This window comes from Schistocerca nitens, chromosome 6, assembly GCF_023898315.1.
Source record: "Schistocerca nitens isolate TAMUIC-IGC-003100 chromosome 6, iqSchNite1.1, whole genome shotgun sequence".
In the NCBI taxonomy this organism is placed as follows: Eukaryota; Metazoa; Arthropoda; class Insecta; order Orthoptera; family Acrididae; genus Schistocerca; species Schistocerca nitens.
In genome coordinates this window covers 447,744,161-447,770,375 of record NC_064619.1, presented here as the reverse complement: position 1 = coordinate 447,770,375, position 26,215 = coordinate 447,744,161, and the positions used below count along the sequence as shown (strand labels likewise).

The 26,215-nt window shown below is 42.7% G+C and overlaps 1 protein-coding gene across 2 annotated transcripts in view; it reads left to right on the top strand.

Annotated features, from left to right (window-relative positions):
• LOC126262242 (semaphorin-1A) overlaps window positions 1–26,215 on the top strand; it is a 923,656-nt gene that overhangs the window by 786,259 nt on the left and 111,182 nt on the right. For both annotated transcript variants that reach the window (XM_049958718.1, XM_049958717.1), the window contains exon 5: window positions 18,044–18,106. In XM_049958718.1, the coding sequence (XP_049814675.1) occupies window positions 18,044–18,106 (63 nt within the window). The remainder of the gene's footprint in view (window positions 1–18,043; window positions 18,107–26,215) is intronic.

Below are 26,215 nucleotides of genomic sequence, written 5' to 3'. Positions count from 1 at the left end.
TTAAGAGAGAATAAAAGACATATTATAGCCGTTAGTCGTAGCCCTCAGAGGCGCATGTTTGCAATTAAATTTCAAAAAAACTATTTTTGCCTACCTGTACGGTACTCCCGTTGATAACAACAACCTGAAAGTCCAAAATGAAACAATGGAGTAAGTAAACTAATTTAAATATCTGAGAACGTGCTCCATATAGCAAATAATTTAAAAGATAAAATCAAAATTAGAATTCAAAATGCAAGTGAGACGTATTATGACCTGTAGAACAGGTTAGGGTAGAAATGTGTCTAATAAAACCAAAATATGCATTTATAAGCGGTAGCAAATGAAAACGAAACAGATAGAACTAAACTGTTCATTGTTTCAAAAGTAATCGCCCTGTTACCATATTTATCCCTGTATGAGGCAAGACAGCCAATGCCTTTGTGGAAAAGTACTTGCGACTGCCTTCGGAACCATGAGTGCACCTGCACCTCTTCGAAAGAAGCAAATCGACAGCCATGCATGTCTTTCTTCGGGGCTCCAAAAATGTGGAAATCGCATGGGGAGAGATCGGGACTGTACGGAGGACGTTTTTAAGGGCTTCCCAGCGAAAATTCTGCAGCGTCGTCGAAACAACGTTGGCAACATGTGGGCCTGCCCACATGCGTTTTCCGTGCTTTCGGAGCAGACACATTTGTGCCGTCGATTTGCTTCGGACGAAGAGGTGCACGCCTGGATACGATCGTGGTCCCGTAGGAAATCATACAAATTTGTCCATGAAGACACTGTATCAAAGTGGGATAAACGTATTAGCAGTTATGGCGATTACTTTTGAAATAATAAACACTATGCTTACTTTTTCCGTCTGTCTCGTTTTCATTAGACTGTCCCTTACATAAGTCACTTATGCAAGCAGTTCTAACATTCATATGAAACCTGGCCTGTCAGAGAAAGACGTGAAGAGGCCCTCAGAATATTCGAAAGGAAAACATTACATAAAACTTTTGGGCGCAGTGAAGGAGCCTGTCAGTGGAGAATGACGTACCCGAAAAACCTTAGAACTATAATTAAACCTACTTAAGTATTATAATAACTAGCGACCTGCCCAGGTTTCGCACAGGTAGCAAATAGTATCTTCAATCAGACGACTTCTGTGACGTAGCGGTAATAAATTATAAATCCATAAACCTTCCTCGTGTATCATTGTCCTCATTAGTTAAGGCAGTATCCAAACCGCTGACAGGGAAAAAATGGTTCAAATGGCTCTGAGCACTATGGGACTTAACATCTATGGTCATCAGTCCCCTAGAACGTAGAACTACTTAAACCTAACTAACCTAAGGACATCACACAACACCCAGTCATCACGAGGCAGAGAAGCTGACAGGGAAGGGGGACTTTAATTTATAATACGTGTGGAATATATAAATAATTGAATTCGGCTTGCACAAGAGCGCAACACTGGCTCTAAAGAAGGGGAAAATCTCAGAAAGTGAACAATTAAAATGCCGAATAGACAAGTCACCAAGTGCCACCAGCCAAAAGTCCACTCCAATATCTGGGCGTGAAGCATAGGGACGTTAAAACAGCGTGCTCTGCATAGAGTACACCCAAAGAATCAGAAAAAGTTTTGAAAATCAAACTGAATGATGGCAATACAGTCAAGGGAATCCCGTCATCAGATACACTACAGACATCGTGAACTGGACACAAGTATAACTGGATAGTATGGAAAGGAAAGTGAGAAAACTCATAAGAGTACACCAAGCACTCCAACCTCGTAGTGACGTCGACAGCCTGTACTTGCCCAGAAGATAGGCTTAGAGAACTGTTGCAAATGAGGTAGACACTGGAGGAAGAGAAACGGACCTTGGCAAACTACGCAAAACGTAGCCAAGAATTAGCTCTGACTGAAGTCAACAATAGAAAGTTTTTCGAAGTATAGCAATCCAGGAAACAATGCCAGAAAACTGCACTTCAGTACTGGGTGGACAGCCTGCACAATGAAGCGCTGTGTGGACTGTTTTCGGCGAAAATCGAAGGAAAAATAGATACGTAAAAGACCTGCTCTTGGCTGAGCAGCGGAAGCCTAAAGAAAGAGAGACTGAAGGCCTGATTTTGTTGCACAGGAGCAAATCATCAAAGCCAAAATCGAGAAATAAGCAGGAGACCCAAAATACAGATGCAGAGAAACTGAGGAAATAATTGTATCACTGTTGTGGGGAAATAGAAAGTTCGGATGATTGGAATTGCTGTCCCGGGTGATAACAGAATTGGCGAGAAACAGCTTGAATAACGTGCCAGATACGGAACTCGAAAATCGAGCTACAGCGGTTCTGGCGTAAACTATTGACAGTGGTCCCAGTGTTTCTGTCGGCACACTGGCAGCTGTGAAAGACTTGAAAATCGTTCGCAACGATAAAATATCCTTCTGCAAACTACAAGAAGCCACTCAAGTCACTTTTCTGGGATCTCCAAGAATTACCCGTCGAGATATCAAGCAGTCTGAATGCTTGGGAAGTGTCAGACTAGTGATAAAATACAAATTCATCATAGTAGTCATGTTTGTTCAAATGTGTGTGAATTCCTAAAGGACCAAACTGCTGAGGTCATCGGTCCCTAGACTTACAGTGCGCGCGCGCGCGCGCGCGCGCGCGCGCGCGCGCGCGCACACACACACACACACACACACACACACACGAGGGACGACTCGACCTGCGGCGGGAGGGGCCGCGCAGTCCGTGACATGGCGCCTCAAACCACGCGGCCACTCAGCGCGACAGTCTTATTTACAATGTTTATTACTTTAATAATAATAATAATAATAATAATAATAATGGCGTTTTTGTCAACACCCGCTCCTCATAATGTTCGAAATTAATAGATCGCACTCTCTAAGGCGCCTCGTTAATTCCAGAAACGCCTTCCTGTGATGTGTGCACATTCTCGTATGCTGGCGAATTATTTCCCTACACAATCATCATTCCATCGCGAAATTAATTCGGCGATTTGACATGCAAATACAAAAACAAAATCACTGAAATAGCTTCCACACTACTCAACGCAACAGCCGTATTGTTTGTTTACGTTACAGCAGTGCCACCACGCAAGTAAAGCAGGAACCATATGCACAAACAGTGGATGATCTCATTGCGCTTCCACGCAATGTGGGCTCATCTAAATGTTCATACTATCGAGTGGAATAATGTGAACTGACGGGGATGGAACGCACTGATATGAAATGATAACAATGCAATCCGTTCATAAATACTGAATCAAATACGTCTTAACAAATGAAAATTTGTAGCAGACCAGGCCTGAGCAGCTGCATTAACTAATTGATCCACTGTATTTCTCTGGACCGACTCAAAGTTCAGTGTCAGTGACGTTTTCCTTCAGATTTTCTGAAAAACCACTCAGAGGTATCGCAGAGACACGCAAGCTAGGTCATAGTTAGTGTGGGAGGTGGGGGATAAAGACCTGAATATGGGGTTCAAATGGTTGAAATGGCTCTGGGCACCATGGGACTTAACATCTATGGTCATCAGTCCCCTAGAACTTAGAACTACTTAAACCTAACTAACCTAAGGACATCGCACAACACACAGTCATCTCGAGGCTGAATATAGGGAAATGACGATATAAAGGTATTGAACAATGACTTAGGATTATTTTACGGTATCCACATTGGCATAATACATTTAGGTAAGAAATCTAGACGTGATACTGGTTTCATAATTGACGCGGTGTCTTAAGAGTCCGTGCTGTCAGTTATAGTAAATAAAATAACACCATCTGCACGAGAATTTCTTTTATTATCGGTTTCGATCTGCCCTGCAGATAACCTTCAGGTGTGGCGCCGCAAGGTGTAGTTTTGTCCACAGTGGTATGAATTAAGTTTTTTGTCATTCATAACACTGTAGACTAATGATCTGAGGGGCAGATCGAAACCCGTATTCGTTAATAATAGAAACTTTGATCCAGACGGTGTTTTTATTCATTTCCGAGCGGTCTAAGGCGCTGCAGTCATGGACTGTGCGGCTGGTCCCGGCGGATGTTCGAGTCCTCCCTCGGGCATGGGAGTGTGTGTGTGGCCTTAGGATAATTTAGGTTAAGTAGTGTGTAAGCTTAGGGACTGATGACCTTAGCAGTTAAGTCCCGTAAGATTCCACTCACATTTTTTAAATTCATTTATTATGATACCGGCTGTAGACGAGCAACCCATGTCACACACGCTGTCCTGTTGGAACTATTGAAGCACGCCAGATCACCAGCCCAAACCGCTTACTGAGCTCTCTATTTGCGGTATTCAGCATTCCAGCCCGTCTTCTGTACTGCGACGCACATTCTATCCGTCTGTAAAGCCTGACAAGGGGAGGGTTTGACATGCAGGTTACCGATTTTGATCCACATTTGCAAGGACAATCTGTATTGAAAATAAAAGAGACAAGTGTTTTGGCCTTTTGCTAGACACTCTTTAGTCCATTGCTATACATAAAAAAATCGTCTATAAACAAACATTTTTATTAATATAATATAGTGTCCAAAGTTAATAATGTTCGAGTTGTTAACGTTTTTATGTTTTCGTATTGCAACTTGAGTACCCGTCATCCTAGGCGTCTAGCAGAGTGACGTCGGTGGTCGTGCGGTCAAGGCATTAGACTACCAAACTGCTTTTCCGTATTCCGCTCTTGGTCGTGACTTTTTTTCATTTGATATTTATTTCGATGTATCTCATAATATTCTCTTAATCGGAACACATTTCTTTGCATTTTGTTAAAGTGAAACATCGGGAGATATTAACAAACAAATCAGTATGGTATGATGTATAGACAGTTATTTTCGTCGTGACACATTGTGCAAAAATAGACCTAGAATATATCATTGCATAATCCTAACTGTTCGTCTATTGGTATGTGTTGTCGCAAACGCAGGCGGGAGACTTATCATAAAAATAGTCCAAACATAATGTTAAAAACGCATAAATTTTGATATCATCGGCCCTACTCTGCTTTGATGCCACATGATTTTGAAGTTGTGCAATAAAATTCATTATCCGTCGGGAAAACTAAACGTTACTCGGCTGACAAAGATAGGTACATTTCGATGCTATCACTTTCACGGTGCAGTTTGGCTGAGCGTTATCATTTATGGAAGACCTGTCGTAGTCCGTCATGTATCACGGTTACTTATTTGATTATTAATCACACCTCCCGATGTTTCATTTCAAAAAAGACAAACAAAGATATTTCGAATATCAGAATGTTATCAGGTACTCCGATAAAAATATCGAATGAAAAAAAGCCACGACCGAGAATCGAACGCGGACTAATGGTTTGGCACCCTAACGCCTCGAACGCTCGAACGCAAATCTTACTCTACTAGACGCTTAGAATGGTGAGTACCTTAAATACAGCATGAAACCACGAAACGTTAATAACTGGAACATTATTAACTTTGGACTCCATATTAAATTAATAAAAAAATGTTTTTTTAGAGGATCTTCCGATGTATAGCATTGAAAATACGATTTGCCGTCATCAACTTAGACCTAATTATTTTCGAAAACTATGCAATGTCTAGCAAAAAAAAAATCGAAACACGTGTCTGTCTGTTTTAAAGCGAGAACATCCTTCCAAAACTTGACCAAAATCGGTGACCAGCACGTCAGACCCTCCCCTAATGACACTGGAGAGAACAGGAGAGAACTGTCCATTGACAATATATCCAAAGTGATTCCTAGTGTACGCCAGGTGATCATTACACTGTGATTATTAGACGTTCCACACTACAAGAACAGAACGCCTTAGCCGTCAACGTATGTTTGACTTGCGCTATTTCAAAATTGAGAGTCTGTCAAAAGATAGTCTGCAATTGTTATTGCTGTCGCACACACTATTCTCATTCCTTAACAGAATATATGCCCAACGAGTGTGGGAAAGCCAGTAGATTTCTGTGATTAAGGTATATGGGGTACTAAGACCGCGGAGCTTATGTGTTGGTGTAGGTATATGGATGTTATCAGTACAGCGGAGATATTGTGGAATACTTCCGTGAGGATGCTGCGTCGGCCTAATGCAACCAAGACGTCAGTAGTTAATACTGCATTTGTTTTCCTTCCTTTTCTGAAGCCATCGTGGGTACTCGGCAGTAAGTGATTTCCAGATACTATTCCAGCTGTGATTTACTAATCTGTTCAGAGTTTCTCTGGAGCGTGGGGTTTGTGCAGTTAGTCTATAAGACCGCCTCGACAGGACTCTTGGTGGGGGCCATTGCGTCTGCAGTAGTTATTCAGCCTGTGGCTGTATCTCCTATGTTATGCACATATTTTGTGTCGCTAATTCTCGGAACTTTACGTCTGTGTCCGTCACATTATCACTGCGTGTCAGCAATGCACAGGACAACTTTCAGTGTTAATTTTGCTTTGGTTCTAGAATCACTTCGTGCTCGCATCGACGCAGTTTTACTTTAGGTATATTTCTCCTGTGAACGCAGTCAACATTTTCTTAATAATTATGCACATAACACAAAAGCCCGACAGTATTGCTGGTTCCACTATTTCGTTGGCTGCTTGTGGTGGTGCAATGAGCAGTTTTCCTTAGCATGTTTGTGGAAATTATTTTCCCCAACATGTCCATGAACATCCAGCGAGATAGGGAGGGAAATAGAACTACAAGAAAAGTCAAACATCATTAACATTACCAGGAAGCGCCGAAAAGATATTTGTGAAGGACTTTCCTCTTTCACCAGTGTATAGTAATCTTCGTAGTCAGCTTTGTCACAGTTCCATTTACCTGGTTCACCTATCTGGAGTAGAGGAGCCCAGCTTGCTCTCAAAGTGATTCGACTCCATAGGGTCTTTCAAGACTTGTCAGTCGTACATCAGTGCGAGAGATAGTGAGCATATGAACATATCAAAATCTATTCGCAGTTGTGAATACGGACAACCATCATAATTGAGTGACGACAGTGAAAATTTGTGTCGGACTGGGACTCTAACCCGGATTTCACGCTTATCGCCTTACCATTAGGCTATCCGAGCACGCTTCACGTGTAGACCCAAAGTTGCATGTCCAAAAGAACATTGCGCCATACTTCAGAACAACGCCGGCACCGAAATATCGTATTTAGCCCCGGCACCGGACAAACGTCTTTCAATTAAAATGTCTCCCCTGTATGGGAATATACACAATGCATGTACTCCTCAGCTTGTAGAAACATGGTTTACGACATATGGAAGTGTGGGCCTGCCTGAGTCGTGCTCGGATAGCCTAATGGTAAAGACACCGCTAGCGATAAGCAGGAAATCAGAGTTCGAGTCCCGGTCTGGCACATATTTTCATTGTCGTCATTCCATTATACAGCTGATGGTTGTCCATATTTGCAAATGCGGATACATTCATTGGCGAGAGATGGTTTGGCAGTGTGATATTCTGGTAGACTACTGGCGAGAAAAAATAGTCGCATCGTTTCGTCTGTTGTCTTGCAGTCCTACACTATCGTATAAAACTATTCCATGTGTGAAAACTTGGTGGAAATAAAGCTGTGAAAGTGAGCCATGAAATATGTTTCGATAACTCAGTCGGTGTAGTGTTTCCCTGCGGACTACAAAGGCCGAAGTTGCGCGTACTTGTCAGTCCAGCACACAGTTAAGGAGTGCCGTTAAACGTAATAAGAATAAAGGAGAATATATACAGATTTAAACTTTGCGCTTTAAGTCCGTCCGCCTCCATAGCCGAATGGCTGTGCGGGCCCAGGTTCGAGTCCTGGTACTGCCAGAGACTTCTCTTTGGTGGGAGGACTGGACTGGGATGCACTCGGCCTCATGCGACCAACGAGGGAGCTACCTGATTGAGAGGTAGCGGTTCCATTGTAGGAACTTCCGACAACGGCCGTGAGTGCGGTGCACTGACCCCAGCATACCGCATCCGGTGGCGATTAAGTGAGGATGACACGGCGTTTGGTCTTCGGGGCCTGATCACGCGGTTTCCACTTTTTCGTTACTGGAAGTTCACTTGCCTAAAGCAATTTTATGGAGACAATCTAGTTGGAGTAATGCATTGTACGTTAGTATTTTTTCTCTTTTTTAATGAACTGCTATGTGTATATGTACTCTCTTTTAAGTACGAGAGCGTGCTGAAAAGTATGTCTCTGAATTTTTTTTTATGTGAAAACTCTTAAAGCTTTTTATATGAAACAAATGTTATTAATATTCTACGTCTTCATGATTCATGCATACAAATCTGCACCCGTCTGTCGCTAGAGCGCTCCGAATCGTAGCGTGCAACACGGCGATGTGTAACGTAAAAAGCCGTCGGCACACGGACCGTGCTGTCGAACGTTAACGTTGAGCGTGCCAAGTTCAACGTGCTGCTGAACGCTCAGGAACGATGCGACTTGTGCGTACGGTACGTGGGCCCCAACGTGGTATACGCGATCGCAACGCTCTCCAGCGGCAGTTGAGGGATGTTTCTAGTTCGTAAATCACACTCTTTACTCAACGGGCGCGCGTAAAATTCCCACGTTAGCTCTATTGAAACGCACATTTCCTCCATCGTCCACGAAAGGGAAAGTACCATGTCCAATCAATAAGGACAGAGGCATATAAAAGTTCCATTACAAACAGTGCGGTACAAATTTGGAATACTTCTCCGCATAAGATTAACATTATTTCATCATTCCCATATTTTATTAAAACCCCAAGGTCAGTCTTACTTCATCACTGTTCCTACCCAGTAGCAGAATCTTTGCAACATGTGAATTACGAAGCGTAAAAGAAAAAGGAGCAAAATATCTTTATACAAGTTGCGCAAGTTGTCCGTTAGATTAAGCCAATCGAACAAAGTCACCCCTCAAAAAAAGGTGGACTTATATTTACATACAATCAAATATCATAGTATATACTTATATTAAACCAATAATAAAGTAACAGAACCTAATAAAAACGCTAATGTTAGGAAATAAAATTTAGGAGTGTCAAGACGCGAACCTCCGCCTCCACCTATCAAATCAATATGAGACAGTAACGCTACTCAATACATTAATCCAACAAGGAACAGTCATATCTCGAAAGTAGTCAAGGTATGTTACCCGTTGCAGAAAACCTTATCGTAGATATGTTACTAATTGAAATTTAATTATAACAAATTGTACCAAGAGCAATGCGTTTTGTTTGGATCTTCCGTGTGTCACTGCCTTCAAATAGCCTACTCTCACAAGACGCAAGTTACAATAATTCTTTTGCCATGAATATGATGTTTATCGTTATTTTATTGGAACGAATCACACAGTTAACAACGGGTTTTCCAATGATTCTGAATTTGCTGGTGCTCAGAAACGGCATATACACATATAAGCTTGAAATGAATGCAAATATGGCGCCTCACAACTCTGTACTGAAGGGAGACGGCGTGCGTGTGACGTAGGTGGCGTTGTGCCATCTCATTGGTCAACGCTCAGACGCACGCTCAGAATATCCGACATGCCAGATATTGTTCCATAAAAACACGGAAGAACTGCCGTAAGTCACCTGAAGGTGAATACAGCTATAGAAGTACTTCTATAGCTGTACTCACCTGAAGATGGCCAAAAGACTTTGTGCCGAAATATCGTGGCAAGATGTTACTGACTTACGGCAGTTCTCCCGTGTTTTTATGGAACAATCAGTATGCCGGGAAAATTTCAAACATCACATGCCAGATATTGCTCTGCACGATCGGAAAGACCCCAGAACGTGCTATTCCACGCTATGACGTCAGAAACTAGGCACGCTCAACGTTCGGATGCACGGTCCGTGTGCCGACGGCTTAACTCTGTCGGTGCGTGAGAAGCAGCGTGCTGTAATCCAGTTTCGTATTCGAAGAGTTTGTCCACACAGGGAACACCCTCTCCTTCAACGCGACAATGCCAGACCACACACGAGCGCTACGACATCTGGCAACAATTCGACGCCTCGGTATCATTGTCACCGATCATCCGACACACATTTCTAACTTGGTCACATTTGATTTTTTTTCTTCCAAAACTGAAAAATTATATTCCAGGACTTCACTTTGATAGTGATCAAGCGGTGCAAGCATGGGTGAAGTGGTGGCTCCGTCATCAAAGTGAAACAGTCTACAGTGACGTTATCAACAAATAGGTCGGTCATTGGGAGAAATGTTCCTTCGCCAGGGTGACTATGTTGATAAATAAACACGTAGATATGTGGAATGAAGATTTAGAACGTTACTAACGTTTATTTTATTTTTAAAGCTTTAGTAAATTTAGTGCCGCGCGGGATTAGCCGAGCGGTCGGGGCGCTGCAGTCATTCACTGTGCGGCTGGTACCGGCGGAGGTTCGAGTTCTCCCTCGGGTATGGTTGTGTGTGTTTGTCCTTAGGAGAATTTAGGTTAAGTAGTGTGTAAGCTTAGGGACTGATGACCTTAGGCAGTTAAGTACCATAAGATTTCACACACATAAGTTTAGTACCCTGAGTGGCAGGCTGAACACAATAAATGTTGAGTTTCAGGGTTGCGTGTGACATTTTATTAACACAGTAGAGAATATAACGTAACTTCCGATAAATGCAACTGAAAAGGTTCCTCCTGATCTGGTAACGTGGCGTCGAGTCTGTCGTGACCTGGCTCGTAATAATGTTATGACGGTGACTGCGTTACATCTACATCTACATGGATACTCTGCAAATCACATTTAAGTGCCTGGCAGAGGGTTCATCGAACCACCTTCACAAGTCTCTGTTATTCCGATCTCGTATAGCGCGCGGAAAGAATGAATACCTATAACTTTCCGTACGAGCTCTGATTCCCCTTATTTTATCTTGATGATCGTTCCTCCATATGTAGGTCGGTGTCAGCAAAATATTTTCGCATTCGGAGAAGAAAGTTGGTGACTGGAATTTCGTGAGAAGATTCCGTCGCAACGAAAAACGCTTTTCTTTTAATGATGTCCAGCCCAAACCCTGTACCATTTCTGTGACACTCTCTCCCATATTTCGCGATAATACAGGGTGGCCCAAAAAGGATGGTCACATTTTAAATAACTATAACTCCATCAGATTTACAAATTAATTTTATTCAATTACGTAACTAAATGCTCCCAGGCACCCAATTACAAGAACTAACCACAAAAAATCATGTACGGAAAATGACTTCCGGAAGATGGTGTCCTTCCTCGGTGATGCATTCCACAAGTCTTTCCTCGAAATTTTCCATCACTTTCACTACTGTTTCTTCTTGAATTGCCATAATTTCCGCACTGATTGCCTCCTTCAGATCAATAAAGTTCGGGGCTTCTGTACGTAGACTTTTGACTTTAGGTATCCCCAAAGAAGAAAATCACAGGCTGAGAGGTCAGGTGATCTCGCGGGCCAGTGGACATCTCCAAAACGCGAGATGATGTGGTGGGGGAACATCCGCCTTAAAACACACATGGAGTCATTGGCTGTGTGGACCGTGGCCCCGTCCTGTTGAAACCAAATTCGATCTCGATTTACATGTAACTCTCGCAGTTTCGGCACCAAAAAGCTACGTAGCATGTTAACGTAACGTTTCGAGGTCACTGTGACTGTAGCGTTGTTCTCCTCAAAAAAATAAGGACCAACAATCCCCAATCTTGAAATTACACACCAGACTGTTACCTTAGCACTATGAAGAGGCTTTTGGTGCAATTCTCTGTGATTATCTGCTGCCCAGTACCTGCAGTTTTGTTTATTGACATAGCCGTCTAAATGGAAATGGGCTTCATCTGACATAAGAAGCACAACATCATTATTAGAGTACAAGATGTCAAGCATTGATTCACAAAATCGCCTTCGCTGCTCAAAATCACGATCATACAGCTTTTGCGTGATCATAATTTTGTATGGGTGAAACTGTAACTCACGGCTTAAAATACGCTGCAACGAACTACGGCTGAGGCCTAAAGTTTGAGCACGACGCCTAGTGGAACGATGCGGGCTTTGCAGCACTGACGCTCTAACATCATCAATGTTCTGTGGAGTAACTGCCGTACGTGTACGCCCTGTAGATTTACCACTTTTGACAGACCCTGTTGTCCGGAATGCAGTCACCCAACGTGATATGGATCTGCGATCTGGAATGGGTCCATCACGCGCTACACCAAAACGTTGTCGAAACAATCGTTGCACAGTAATAAACGATTCATCATTTCTGAAAAACTGTTCCACAGCAAAAACACGATGCTCGACCGTCCACTGCGCCATCTCGTGGCAAACTGGGTGTAATGGCAGACTTGCAGACGGCCGGCAGTGGTCCCCCCTCCTCACCTTTCAATGGTACTACGCAGTTCAAATCCGACCATCCTTTTTGGGCCACCCAGTACAAAACGTGCTGCCCTTCTTTGAACTTTGTCGATGTACTCACTCAGTCCTATCTGGTAAGGATGCCACACCGCGCAACAGTATTCTAGAATAGGACGGACAAGCGTGGTGTAGGCAGTCTCCTTAGTAGGTCTGTTACATTTTCTAAGTGTGCTGCCATAGAAACGCAGTCTTTGGTTAGCCTTCCCCACAACGTTTTCTGTGTGTTCCTTCCAATTTGAGTTTTTCTTCATTGTAATAACTAGATATTTAGTTGAATTTGCGGCAGTTTAATTAGATTGATTTATCGTGTAACCGAAGTTTGAGTTCCTTTTAGCACTCATGTGGATGACTTCACAATTTTTGTTATTTAGGGTCAACTGCTTCTTTTCGCATCATTCAGATATCTTTTCTAAATCGTTTTGCAGTTTGTTTTGCTCTTCTGATGACTTTATTAGTCGATAAACGACAGCGTCATCTGCAAACAACCGAAAAGGGCTGTTGAGATTGTCTCCCAAATCGTTTATGTAGATAAGGAACAGCAATGGGCCTAAACGCTACCTTGGGGAACGCCAGAAATCACTTCTGTTTTACTCGATGACTTTCAGTCAGTTACTACGAACTGTGACCTCTCTGCCAGGATATCACAAATCCAGTCACATAACTGAGACGATATTCCATAAGCACGAAACTTCACTACGAGCCGCTTGTGTGGTACAGTGTCAAAAGCCTTTCGGAAATCCAGAAATACGGAATCGATATGAAATCCTTTGTCAATTACAAGGTCACATAAAAGAATACCAGTTCCGGGGACACCAATTCTGGGGAAGGCAGTGTCCAAGGAGGCGAGGCACCAAGGGTGAAGACTGACGGATCGCTGTTGATGCAGTTGCGTATCTTCCATGGATGCCCGGGGGCAGGCCAGCGTTGAAAGGATGAAGCTCCGAAAGCGATGACTAGCGGATCGGCGTGGCACGGCCAGTGTCAACTCCCAGTGATGGGCCGTGAGTCGGCGTTTGACCCGGCTTCTGCTCCAGCGGCTTCTTTATAGGCGGCTGGGGGAATGTTACCGCGCTGCACTCGGCTTGTACGTGACGGCGGATGCAACGTAGCTCTGGCGATGGCAGCGCCGCAGTCGGCGATGCGCGCGGCTGGAGAGTGACGCTGGCGCTCCTGGTGCCGGTTGCCAGAGGTCGGCGTGCCAGCAGCCGGGTTGTAGTTCGTCAGCAGTAATGTTTACATAACACGCGGCGTACTATCAACGCTCGGCGCGTGACTTTTCTCGGGAGGAGGAGCGCCTGCGGCACTGGAACCGACTACCCGCTGCTCGCGGACTTTGTGCCTGAGCAGATGTGGCCGGCCAATGGCCAGGTATTTGCTAGCAAGAATACACTGAGGTGACAGAAGTCATGGTATAGCGACGTGTACATATACAGATGGAGGCAGTGTCGCGTACACAAGGTATGAGAGGGCATTGAATTGACGGAGCTCACCACAAACCTAGGACCCTGTCAAGTCTATGACGCTACATTGCAGTGGACATTGCCTGTGAACTTGAATTGAAAGTGATTTGTGTTATCGGTAACAGTACAATATTTTTGTTAGTAGCTAGAGTACGCGAAGGAACTTGGCCCCCCTTCTTGCAGCGGTGTACCGTAGGTCTCTAGAAGAGCTTAGCGTTCCAAAGGATTGGAAAAGGGCACAGGTCATCCCCGTTTTCAAGAAGGGACGTCGAACAGATGTGCAGAACTATAGACCTATACCTCTAACGTCGATCAGTTGTAGAATTATGGAACACGTATTATGTTCGAGTATAATGACTTTTCTGGAGACTAGAAATCTACTCTGTAGGAATCAGCATGGATTTCGAAAAAGACGGTCGTGTGAAACCGAGCTCGCGCTATTCGTCCACGAGTCTCAGAGGGCTATTGACACGGGTACCCAGGTAGATGCCGTGTTTCTTGACTTCCGCAAGGCGTTCGATACAGTTCCCTACAGTCGTTTAATGAACAAAGTGAGAGGATATGAACTATCATACCAATTGTGTGATTGGATTGAAGAGTTCCTAGATAACAGAACGCAGCATGTCATTCTCAATGGAGAGAAGTCTTCCGAAGTAAGAGTGATTTCAGGTGTGCCGCAGGGGAGTGTCGTAGGACCGTTGCTATTCACAATATACATAAATGACCTTGTGGATGACATCGGAAGTTCACTGAGGCTTTTTGCGGATGATGCTGTGGTATACCGAGAGGTTGTAACAATGGAAAATTGTACTGAAATGCAGGAGGATCTGCAGCGAATTGACGCTTGGTGCAGGGAATGGCAATTGAATCTCAATGTAGACAAGTGTAATGTGCTGCGAATACATAGAAAGATAGATCTCTTATCATTTAGCTACAAAATAGCACGTCAGCAACTGGAAGCAGTTAATTCCATAAATTATCTGGGAGTACGCATTAGGAGTGATTTAAAATGGAATGATCATATAAAGTTGATCGTCGGTAAAGCAGATGCCAGACTGAGATTCATTGGAAGAATCCTAAGGAAATGCAATCTGAAAACAAAGGAAGTAGGTTACAGTAAGCTTGTTCGCCCACTGCTTGAATACTGCTCAGCAGTGTGGGATCCGTACCAGATAGGGTTGATAGAAGAGATAGAGAAGATCCAACGGAGAGCAACGCGCTTCGTTACGGGATCATTTAGTAATCGCGAAAGCGTTACAGAGATGATAGACAAACTTCAGTGGAAGACTCTGCAGGAGAGACGCTGAGTAGCTCGGTACGGTTTTTTGTTGGAGGTTTCGAGAACATACCTTCACCGAAGAGTCAAGCAGTATATTGCTCCCTCCTACGTATATCTCGCGAAGAGACCATGAGAATAAAATCAGAGAGATTAGAGCCCACACAGAAGCATACCGACAATCCTTCTTTCCACGAACAATACGAGACTGGAATAGAATGGAGAACGGATAGAGGTACTCAAGGTACCCTCCGCCACATACCGTCAGGTGGCTTGCGGAGTATGGATGTAGATGTAATGGAAAAAAATAAGATAATCGTATGACGCGGGCTGCCGACCGGAGTGGCCGAGCGGTTGTAGGCGCTTCAGTCTGGAACCGCGCAACCGCTACGGTCGTAGGTTCGAATCCTGCCTCGGGCATGGATGTGTGTGATGTCCTTAGGTTAGTTAGGTGTAAGTAGTTCTAAGTTCTAGGGGACTGATGACCTCAGAAGTTAAGTCCCATAGTGCCATTTGAACCATTTTGACGCGGGCTATAAATCGAAAGTAATAGCTTATGAGCGGCATTTCGGCCCTCCACTAACAGAAAAAAACCATTCGAGATTGGCGGGCTAGTAAAGAACTAAAAAAAGAAAAAATGAAGAAGACTAAATGTGCGAACATGCAAATGGATGTCTGAATGCAAACTGACCAAAACTAGATGATGTATTGAAATGGATTCAAGGACACCATCAAAATGGCATCGGAATTAACAGAAAAATTATTCAGATATGCGCTCGTAAGCTAGCGCTACAGTGGAACCCGACAGACTTCAATGGTGGCCGCGCGGGGTAGCCGCGTGGTCTCAGGCGCCTTGTCACGGTCCGCGCAGCTCCCCTCGTCGGAGGTTCGAGTCCTCCCTCGGGCATGGGTGTGTGTGTTGTCCTTAGCGTAAGTTAGATTAAGTCGTGCATAAGCTTAGGGACCGATGACCTCAGCAGTTTGGTCACATGAGACCTAACCACAAATTTCAAATTTTTTTCAAGGGTGGAGTTGGTTGGTGCTACAGGTTTATGAAGCGCCCAGGACTTAGCATGAGGACCAAAACCAAAATATCTCAGAAAATACCAGAAGAGTATGAAGAGAAAATATCTTTCCATAGTTTTATTATTTAACACTGAAAGAAAACAAGTGTGGAAGTAAACCGAATAATAAGGGTGGACGAAACTCCTCTGACATTTGATGTGCTGAGCAACAGAACTGTTGCCATGAAAAGTGGTAAAACAGTAACTGTGAAAACAAGTGGCCAGAAAAAAATGCACTACACCGTTGTTCTTTCACGTCGTGCTGATGGTACTAAACTTAATCCAGTGATCAAACGCAAAACCATGCCAGTACCTTCTGAAATACTGCCAGGTGTTGTTGTTTATGTACATGACAAGTGTTGGACGGACGAAGCTGTAAACAAAACTATGGATTAACAGAATGTGGGAGAGATGGAAAGGTGCTTCATTGAAGAAGAGTTCTCTTCTTGTGCTAGATCGGTTTAGTGGTCATTTGGAAAATTCTGTAAACGAAATTCAGACAGGGAAATACAGAGCTTCCTGTTATTCTGGGTGGACTTACCTCCCAATTGCAACCTTTTGATGTCTCAATAAATAAACAATTTAAATTTTATATGTTGGGGGAATAGAACAAATGAATGATGGATGAAACCCAACATGAATTTACGCCGACGTAAGCTTTAAAACAACCTTTAATCAAACAAATGTGTCAGTGGACAAAACAGTCGTGGTCTAGACTGATAGAAGACATTATTGTTAAACCTTTCAACAAGTGCGGCATAAGTAACGCTCTCGATGACAGTGAAGACCGTCTTATATATGAGGAGGAGGAGGAAGGAGGACAGTTCAGATCACGATTTTCAGGGAGTTTAAAGGTCAGCGGTTTTATAAACTAAGAATTTCTTTAGTCTGACTTTGCAATCTAATAGTAAAAATGGTGAAAATGTTATTTTTTTAAAAATTGCTTAAAAATTCTGCAGCGTCGTTATTAGCCATTCAGATCTGACGGTGTTTTGTCACGCAAGAAATTTCGACCAACGAAAGAATAAATGTTTTCACGCTAAAATAGAGTAGGAGAGATACAGAACATGGTAAAGGTGATGTTGCAGGCTGGCCCAGCGAGTAAATAACTTGGCCTGCCAAGGGCGTCAACTAAGCCGCGTTTATCCCGGCGGCTCGCTGTTGGCTGCGAAATCCCACGAGCCAGCGAGGCGTGCCCGTGTTACTGCACGGGCTGCAACCCGCACGAACTCCACCCGTTGACACGAGAATTTGGTGTAGTTGCTTTGTTCCAAGGCATCATAGGCCTCAGCTGTCCACCCCTGGTAGCTCAGTGGTCAGCGCGACGGAATATCATACCTAACGGATGCCGGCACGGTAGCTCAGCGTGTTTTGTGAGAGGGCTGCTTGCCCTCTGTAATAAAAAAACTGAGTAAAGGAATCAACGATCAACTTGAACGGATATCTTGTGACGTCCGCCCAGACCAAACGCAACGAACAATACCGAACAAAATGAAAAAAAATGGCCCGGTTTCGATTCCCGGCTGGCCGGCCGGAGTGGCCGTGCGCTACAGTCTGGAGCCGAGCGACCGCTACGGTCGCAGGTTCGAATCCTGCCTCGGGCATGGATGTGTGTGATGTCCTTAGGTTAGTTAGGTTTAATTAGTTCTAAGTTCTAGGCGACTGATGACCATAGCAGTTAAGTCGCATAGTGCTCAGAGCCATTTGAACCATTTTCGATTCCCGGCTGGGTCGGAGATTTTCTCCGCTCATCATCATTATTTCATCCCCATCGACACGCAAGTTGCCGAAGTGGCGTCAACTCGAAAGACTTGCACCAGGCGAACGGTCTACCCGACGGGAGGCCCTGGCCACACGGCATTTCCATTTTTACAGGTCTCAGCTGCGTGGTTTTTCTAATCATCTTGCCACCACTAACAAAAGCTTCTCCTTCTGTTTCAGCGTCTGACGTGGTACTCGCCGGACGAGGACGTCAAGATGTGTATTGTCAAGGGCAAGGACGAGGTGAGTGACAACCAACTGTAGTGTAGTGTAGTGTAGTCCACAGCAATGCATGTGAAACGCTCTCCATGGTCTCCCGGTGCCCAGACGTCTGCATTCTACACAGCTCTCCCCCCCCCCCCCCCCCCAGCCGTCCCTTCGATGCCTTTATAGGAAATAGCCATGTATTTGTCTCCCCTACACTCTGTTGTCTGGAGACTGCATAATTATTCTTACAAAGTGCTGAAAGATTACATCGAGAGGGTGGAAAGTTCAGAACTGAGAAAGGATTTAGGCTAGTTGACTCTATGAAAAGGTGTGTCAGAGACTAGTACCAGTCACAGAATTTGTTGATTACTTAAATCACATAGTGAAGCAGCATGTTTCGAGGTATAAATTTCATCTTCAGGCAGCAATGTCAGATTAAAAACATTTAACAAAAGCACACATAGATATTAAACTTGCTCTGTACACTCTTCCTAAGTGCTGTGTTGCCACCCTGTGGATGAAGAGGACAACGTAATTTGAAGGAATATTCACTTCGTATGTCGGTCTGCTGTTCACATAAAAAATACATCCGTTTTGTATTAACAAAGTGAGTGATTATTTAAATATTTTTAAAGAACAGCAGACCAACGTAAGAAGTGCATATTCCCTCACATTAGGTTATTCTTCTCTTTCTTCACAGACTGACCACAGAACATGCCAAGACTGTACAGAACAACTTTAGTACATACGTGTACTTCTGTTAAATGTTTTTGTATTACCGTTGTAGCCTGAAGCTGAGAATTTCACCTCGAAACTTGTTGCTTCATTAAGTAATTTAAGTAGTCAACGAGTTATGTGACTGCCAGCGGTCTCTGAAAAACCTTTCCATATTTTTGGAACAGTTACAGTCGGTTGGCAGTCAATATGGCTTTAAAAGGTGATTCTGTGTCACCAGATCTATTTTATACAGCCACGGAAGATGTCTTCAGATCATCAAGTTAGGATGAAAAGGAAGGCACAGAAACAGATCTTTTCTGAAACACCTTAGACTTCCGGATGTCATTGGCTTATCCAGAATAATTTCAACAAACACTGGAGAAAATTAACAGAGCAAGTATGATTGTAGGCCTGGAGATTAATAGTGAATACGTCTTCTTTCCACCGCTGTATTTGTTTGCGTCGCAACAGTAACAGTTCACTCGATGATAAAAAAAATGTATTTGTGTACTTGTTTCGGGCATAGCCCTCATCAGGATATCTACCAAAAAGATCATAATTGTGATCGAGGTGCAACCAGAACGTATATTAAATTATATTTTTGGCACATGTTCTGATGACGGGCTGTGCCCGAAATGGCAAAAAAAAAAAAAAAAAATGACGATATACGAGCTTTGTTATTAGAGACGAAATAAGACTGTGAAGAAAAGGCGTTGTCAGTATTTACGCAATAGTCGCAAGTCTTGTGCGCGACTTTGTCTAAACCAGTGAATGCGATACTCCATCAACACACTGTTTTTTGCTTTCTAGCTATCAGTTGTTAAGGAGGACAATAGCTGATCTATGATTGACGTACGCGATAAATGACGTCAGTGAGCCCAACCAAAGCACATCGGTTTCTTTTATCCCTCCGACGATCTGTGCAGATGAGCTGGTAGGCAGACAGAACTTTTGGGCATACAAGCGGAAGAGTAATTACAGTACTACCAAAACAATGCAGTCAGTATGCCTGTAACAAGGTAGTAAAACTGAACGATGAAATTACAGAAATATTTGATGAATTTTTATACCTCAGACAATTCAAAAGTGGAAATGGAAAATGTTCTAAGCGCAGATATATATATTTTTTTCATCATGAAAGAAGTTCCCAGTGCTGTTGTGTTCCCGGTACTCCGTTGCATGTCGCTAAACTTGATCCAGCTTCCAGACATGGAGAAAGTGTTCCAAACATCCGTCAGTAGATGGCGCCAAGCTGTTTTTCTCTCTGGAATACCATAATTTGAAACATATGATAAACAGTTTTTGTTGATTTGTGTTCTACTAGTTAAAAACCTAATGTTGTAATTTTGTACTTGTATTATCCCAAACAAAACGTAGTGGCTCAGTGTTAGTGTCACTAGGAACAAAATCTGTCTCCCCACTATTATGTCGGAAACTGAGGTTTTTGAGACAGTGACTGTGTACAAAATACAATTTGGTTCCTGCAAAGAAGGAAATAGCAACCAGCGACTGTCAATATTCTTATTTATACAAATGGCGCCGCTACCGGTTTCGAACAGACAGGTTCATCTTCAGACGACTGTTGACACTTATATTAATTTTGTTGTTGTTTACATTAGTTGTTGAAAAAGATAAACAACTGAGTAGACAACAACAAATGTAATATAAACTTGAACAGTCGTATGAATGTGAACCTGTCTGGTCGAAATCGGTAGCGTTGACGTTTCTGTAAACAAATAGCATTACTAAGAGTGGGTGGCTACGGTTTTCTTCTTTGCAAGAATCAACTTGTAAAAACTTTCTTTTTGGCATTTAGAACCGGTCAGTTATCTGGTGCGACACTTAGAACATTCTTAATGAAGTATTTGAAATAAACTTGTCTCGTTTTTTGCGCTGATGCGATGTGTAACGTAACTGAGTGGTAACAAAATACCTTCTCAATTTTTTGGATGAAAATAAGTTACGTACAAAAAGATACATTGTTTTTTGATTCTCATTACAAATGAGAGATTTGGCACTTAGAATGTTTGACATTTCCACTCATCATGTATGAGAGAGAGAGAGAGAGAGAGAGAGAGAGAGAGAGAGAGGCTTATTCAGCAGCGGGTAGATTTGGCGCCTTATCTCCCCCTATTAAATTTTTCCGTGCACAGTACTATTGTTTGCGTGGTTCTACCAGCGTGAAATTGCGTTTACACAGGTGGGCCGTGTCTTTTATGTTTACCTGCTTCCCCAGCTAGCGCTCAGTAGAGTGCCTTCCCTTTGTTCAGAGGCAAAAGCACACACGTTCAGCAAAACGGTTTGCAACGCCTGTGTGTTTAGTGCACAGGTTTTGTAGAGGTTCTCTCTCTCTCTCTCTCTCTCTCTCTCTCTCTCTCTGTTTTGGAATCCGCAGAGACCGAAAAAAAGAAGCACATATTGAAAGTACCTGGAAACAATCGTACAGATATACCTTCTTCCCTTTGGAATTCCACCTCACATGATGTATTTCAGCTTTGGCGCTAATACGTTTCAAGAAAGGCGGGGAAGGAATTTTCGTATGTCGAGTCTAGCTGTTAACACCTTACTCTGACGGAATATTTTTCAGTGTAAGTTTCATCCAACGACCAGGATGCTCTAGTCTGGTCATCATATACAGCCCATCCACGTCATTCAGATGAACACTTGGTACTTCACAACAGGAAGGCAATTCCACAATATCCCTGAACAGACCAGGAGTTTTCGTTTTGTTTCCATCCCTCGGTGATATTGCTACTGATACACGACAAAAATTTTTTCACAACTGTGCCGGAAATCGTTATGCGTAGCTTGGCGAAACAGAAAGCGAAGATATAGTTAAATTTTTTATCGGCAGAATGCTGTTCCATAGATAGTTTCTGACCTATTAAATTTCTCGTCTTCTTGTTCTCTCCGTGGTCTTCAGTCCGAATACTGGTTTGATGCAGCTCTCCTCGCTAGTATATCCTCTGCTTGTGCACCCTACATCTCCATTTCAGCCTACTTACATCAATCAAGCCTCGGTCCCCCTCTATAATTTTAACCCTCCACATTCACTTCCATTACCAAATTGATGATTCCATGATGCCTTAGTATGTGTCCTTAACAGATTCCTTCTTTCACTCGAAATGTGCCATAAATTTCTTTGTTCCCCTATTCGATTCAGTACATTTCCATTAGCTAATCGAGCTACCCACCTAATCTTCGCCATTTTTCTGTAGCATCACATTTCAAAAACTTCTTTTATTGTCTGAACTGTTTATCGTCCACGTCTCACTTCAGTACAAGTCCACGCTGCTTCTAAATACCTTCAGAAAAGATTTTCTAACACTGAAATTTCTCTCTCTTTCTCTCTCTCTCTCTCTCTCTCTCTCTCTCTCTCTCTCTCTCTCTCTCTGTCACTCTCTGTACACTTTTCTTGCTATTGCCAGTCTTCATTGCCCAAATCGCTAAATTCACGTACTTCTTTTAGTGCCTCGTTTCCTAATTAACTTCCCTCAGTATCGCCTACATTAATTTGCCTACGTACCATTATCCTTGTTTTACTTCTGTAGATGTTCGTCCTATAATCTTTTTTCCAAGATTGTATCCATCCCATTCAGCTACTCTTCCAAGTCCTTTGCCGTCTCTGACAAAATCACCGTGTTATCGGCAAATCTTAGTTTCTTTATTTCTTCTTCCTGGCCTTCAATTCCCTTTCCAAATTTCACTTTGGTTCCTTTATCGCTTGCTCAGTGTAAGATTGAATAACATTTGGGATGGGTTGCAAACCCATCTCACTCCATTCTCAACCACTGCTTCCCTTTTATGTACGATTCTTATAACTGCTCTCGTAATACGCCAACAAACAAAAATTTACATTTTCTGACTTTGACTACCTCGCCTCGACACTGATATTTAGAATAAACTTGTATCGCGGAGCGGCTACGTTCAAACGGAATTCTGACGGAAGCAGTGCAGACGTCTGAGGTTTCCGGAAGTCACGTTAAGTAAAGTTTGAGATGGTGCCTTAAACAAGACGATAGGATAATCCCTTTCCAGCCAAAGTGAGCAGTTCGCTCCTCCACGACAGAGGATTAAATGTCAACTAAGTAGCTCATTAAGCCAGCGCGCAGCACAGTCAAACTGTTTGACGAGTTTAGTGACTCGCAAGCTCCTATTAGTCTCAACAGTTAAACATTCTGAGTGAATTAAGGAAATAAATGTTGTTAATATTTGATTTTGTGAAGAAAAGTGATACAATTTTTAAAAAGGTATGCCGTTCTTCAGACTATCAAGGATAAAGTTATTGGATTCATTTTCTGTCATTGAGTCTTTTATGAAACAAAAAAAATTACATAGACTGCGCAAGTAGACAAGGTACTCTAATCGGTTCTGCCCAGTAACTTGGCGCAGATCTATCAATGGCTGTAGTATGGAGGCACAGTATACGTACAGGATATGTTAAAAAAAGGAATGACTCATTCATAAGGAAGGACGGCTCGTCTGTAGTATTGGGAAAAACTGATGGTGGGTGGAATCTGTGACGAAACAGTAGACTCCTTAATACCGTGATTACGTCTACTAGAATAAAAATAAATATTATTATTAAGTCTGTCAAATTGAAATAGAATTTGACATAAACGTATTAAAAGTGGAAGAAACACGACATAGTTCTAATAAAATAAGATCTCTTGTATGTAATCTTGGAATAATTAAAATCATAAAATTTTGACTTTCGAGAATTCAGTGAATATTACATTATACTCACTCTGAATGAAACGTTTACTGATATTCACCAAAACAGGTAAAGGAGGTCTCACAGTGTCTCATGGAATACGACGGTATGAGAGTTTTGAGACGCAGAAAAACTGTAGTCTATACGTATCTCTGAGATATAAAACTTTCACGCGGTCTACTTGCTTCACCAGTGAACATCAACCGCCTCATTCCTGATTGGTAGTAGCCAGTTGTCTTAATGCCGGATAATATGACGCGCTTATTTCACTAGCACATTGCGTTAAACGCACAACTCGACTTGCAGTGTGGATAAATATGCAAAAGAACAGAGTAACACAAACACAGCAGTTACACATTTTTATGCAGAAAAAGTTGAAAAAACAAAATGTCAAATGTTGTCACTGTAGATAAATATATAGGCCCCTTTGCATATACTTATCCAACTCGCTCGAAACTAGTTGTTGCCGAATAAGCCCATACACAGTCTAAAAACTTCGTCAATTTGACTTCACTTTTGAAGCAGGCGCTGTTCGTGTATGCTGTATTTTGACATATTGGGAATGGCTACAAATGGAAGCATTGAGTTACTTCCCCCTCACAATGAAAGAGAAGACATAAGTAAACGATTTTTTTTCTCTTCTGCATGGTCCTCTAATGACAGTTCATTAAAATAGCACAATGTGGGAACATATAGTCTACATCGTTCGTGGAAGAACCGGAGAGGCTTGATATTTTTTTTTAATTTTATTGCACTCGCACTTGTATGTTGTGCGTAGAGTATTTATTTTCCTCTTAACCTCGTAGTATATAGCTGGGAAATACGCGACACACCTATAGTTTTACTAATTGTCAGTGCCATTTTGTTTTTATCTTTGATCGTAGTTTCCAAAGTTGTGACAACTAATGATACAGTGAGATAAATTTTAATAAAACCCTCTTTCATTAAACATACGCGGTGAAACGTCAAAATACACAACGCTCGCTATCTTTTCAAATGTTCCGTCAGTCAAAATTTCTCTCAAACACGTTCTATATTTGACAGACACGACAAACAGCGCCATACACGGTCGATTATTTTACAAACGTAGTGAAGTTTGAAAAATTATAGCACACTTAAATGCTACAAGAATTGAAGCAATGTCAAGAAAGTAAATAGCAGCAGAAAAGTGGTGCTGTCGGATACAAAAAGTGCGAGTATGTTCCTGTTCATTAAAAGTCTCTGACTGAAAAGTGGGCTACAAGCTGTCTCATTCTACCTCCCTCAGCACCTTCAATAATGTTCCCAAAAATTACGGCATGTGAGCATATTCGCGCATCTTTTAACATGCTACTCAAACAAGCTTCCCTAACTATAACTAATTCACTCACGCACACCAACAAGCCCATCGCTGTAAATCGCTCGTACACATCCACTCCCATTTGCCCATTCTCACTCACACGTTCAGCCCACATCACTGTCATTATCTCTCCGTATCTCTCTGTCATTGTGTATATAGCTACGGTCCTCTTCGTTCTGCCCTACTACTACAATATCCTCTCACTGCCACTGCATCCGTCTTCCTCTCTTTTACTGCTTGTATCTCATTCCTCCCCCCCATGAACCATGGACCTTGCCGTTGGTGGGGAGGCTTGCGTGCCTCAGCGATACAGATGGCCATACCGTAGGTGCAACCACAACGGAGGGGCATCTGTTGAGAGGCCAGACAAACATGTGGTTCCTGAAGAGGGGCAGCAGCCTTTTCAGTAGTTGCAGGGGCAACAGTCTGGATGATTGACTGATCTGGCCTTGTAACATTAACCAAAACGGCCTTGCTGTGCTGGTACTGCGAACGGCTGAAAGCAAGGGGAAACTACAGCCGTAATTTTTCCCGAGGACATGCAGCTCTACTGTATGATTAAATGATGATGGCGTCCTCTTGGGTAAAATATTCCGGAGGTAAAATAGTCCCCCATTCGGATCTCCGGGCGGGGACTACTCAAGAGGACGTCGTTATCAGGAGAAAGAAAACTGGCGTTCTACGGATCGGAGCGTGGAATGTCAGATCACTTAATCGGGCAGGTAGGTTAGAAAATTTAAAAAGGGAAATGGATAGGTTAAAGTTAGATATAGTGGGAATTAGTGAAGTTCGGTGGCAGGAGGAACAAGACTTTTGGTCAGGTGATTACAGGGTTATAAATACAAAATCAAATAGGGGTAATGCAGGAGTAGGTTTAATAATGAATAAAAGAATAGGAGTGCGGGTTAACTATTACAAACAGCATAGTGAACGCATTATTGTGGCCAAGATAGACACGAAGCCCATGCCTACTACAGTAGTACAAGTTTATATGCCAACTAGCTCTGCAGATGAAGAAATAGATGAAATGTATGACGAGATAAAAGAAATTATTCAGGTAGTGAAGGGAGACGAAAATTTAATAGTCATGGGCGACTGGAATTCGTCAGTAGGAAAAGGGAGAGAAGGAAACATAGTAGGTGAATATGGATTGGGGGGAAGGAATGAAAGAGGAAGCCGCCTTGTAGAATTTTGCACAGAGCATAACTTAATCATAGCTAACACTTGGTTCAAGAATCATGAAAGGAGGCTGTATACATGGAAGAAGCCTGGAGATACTGACAGGTTTCAGATAGATTATATAATGGTAAGACAGAGATTTAGGAACCAGGTTTTAAATTGTAAGACATTTCCAGGGGCAGATGTGGATTCTGAC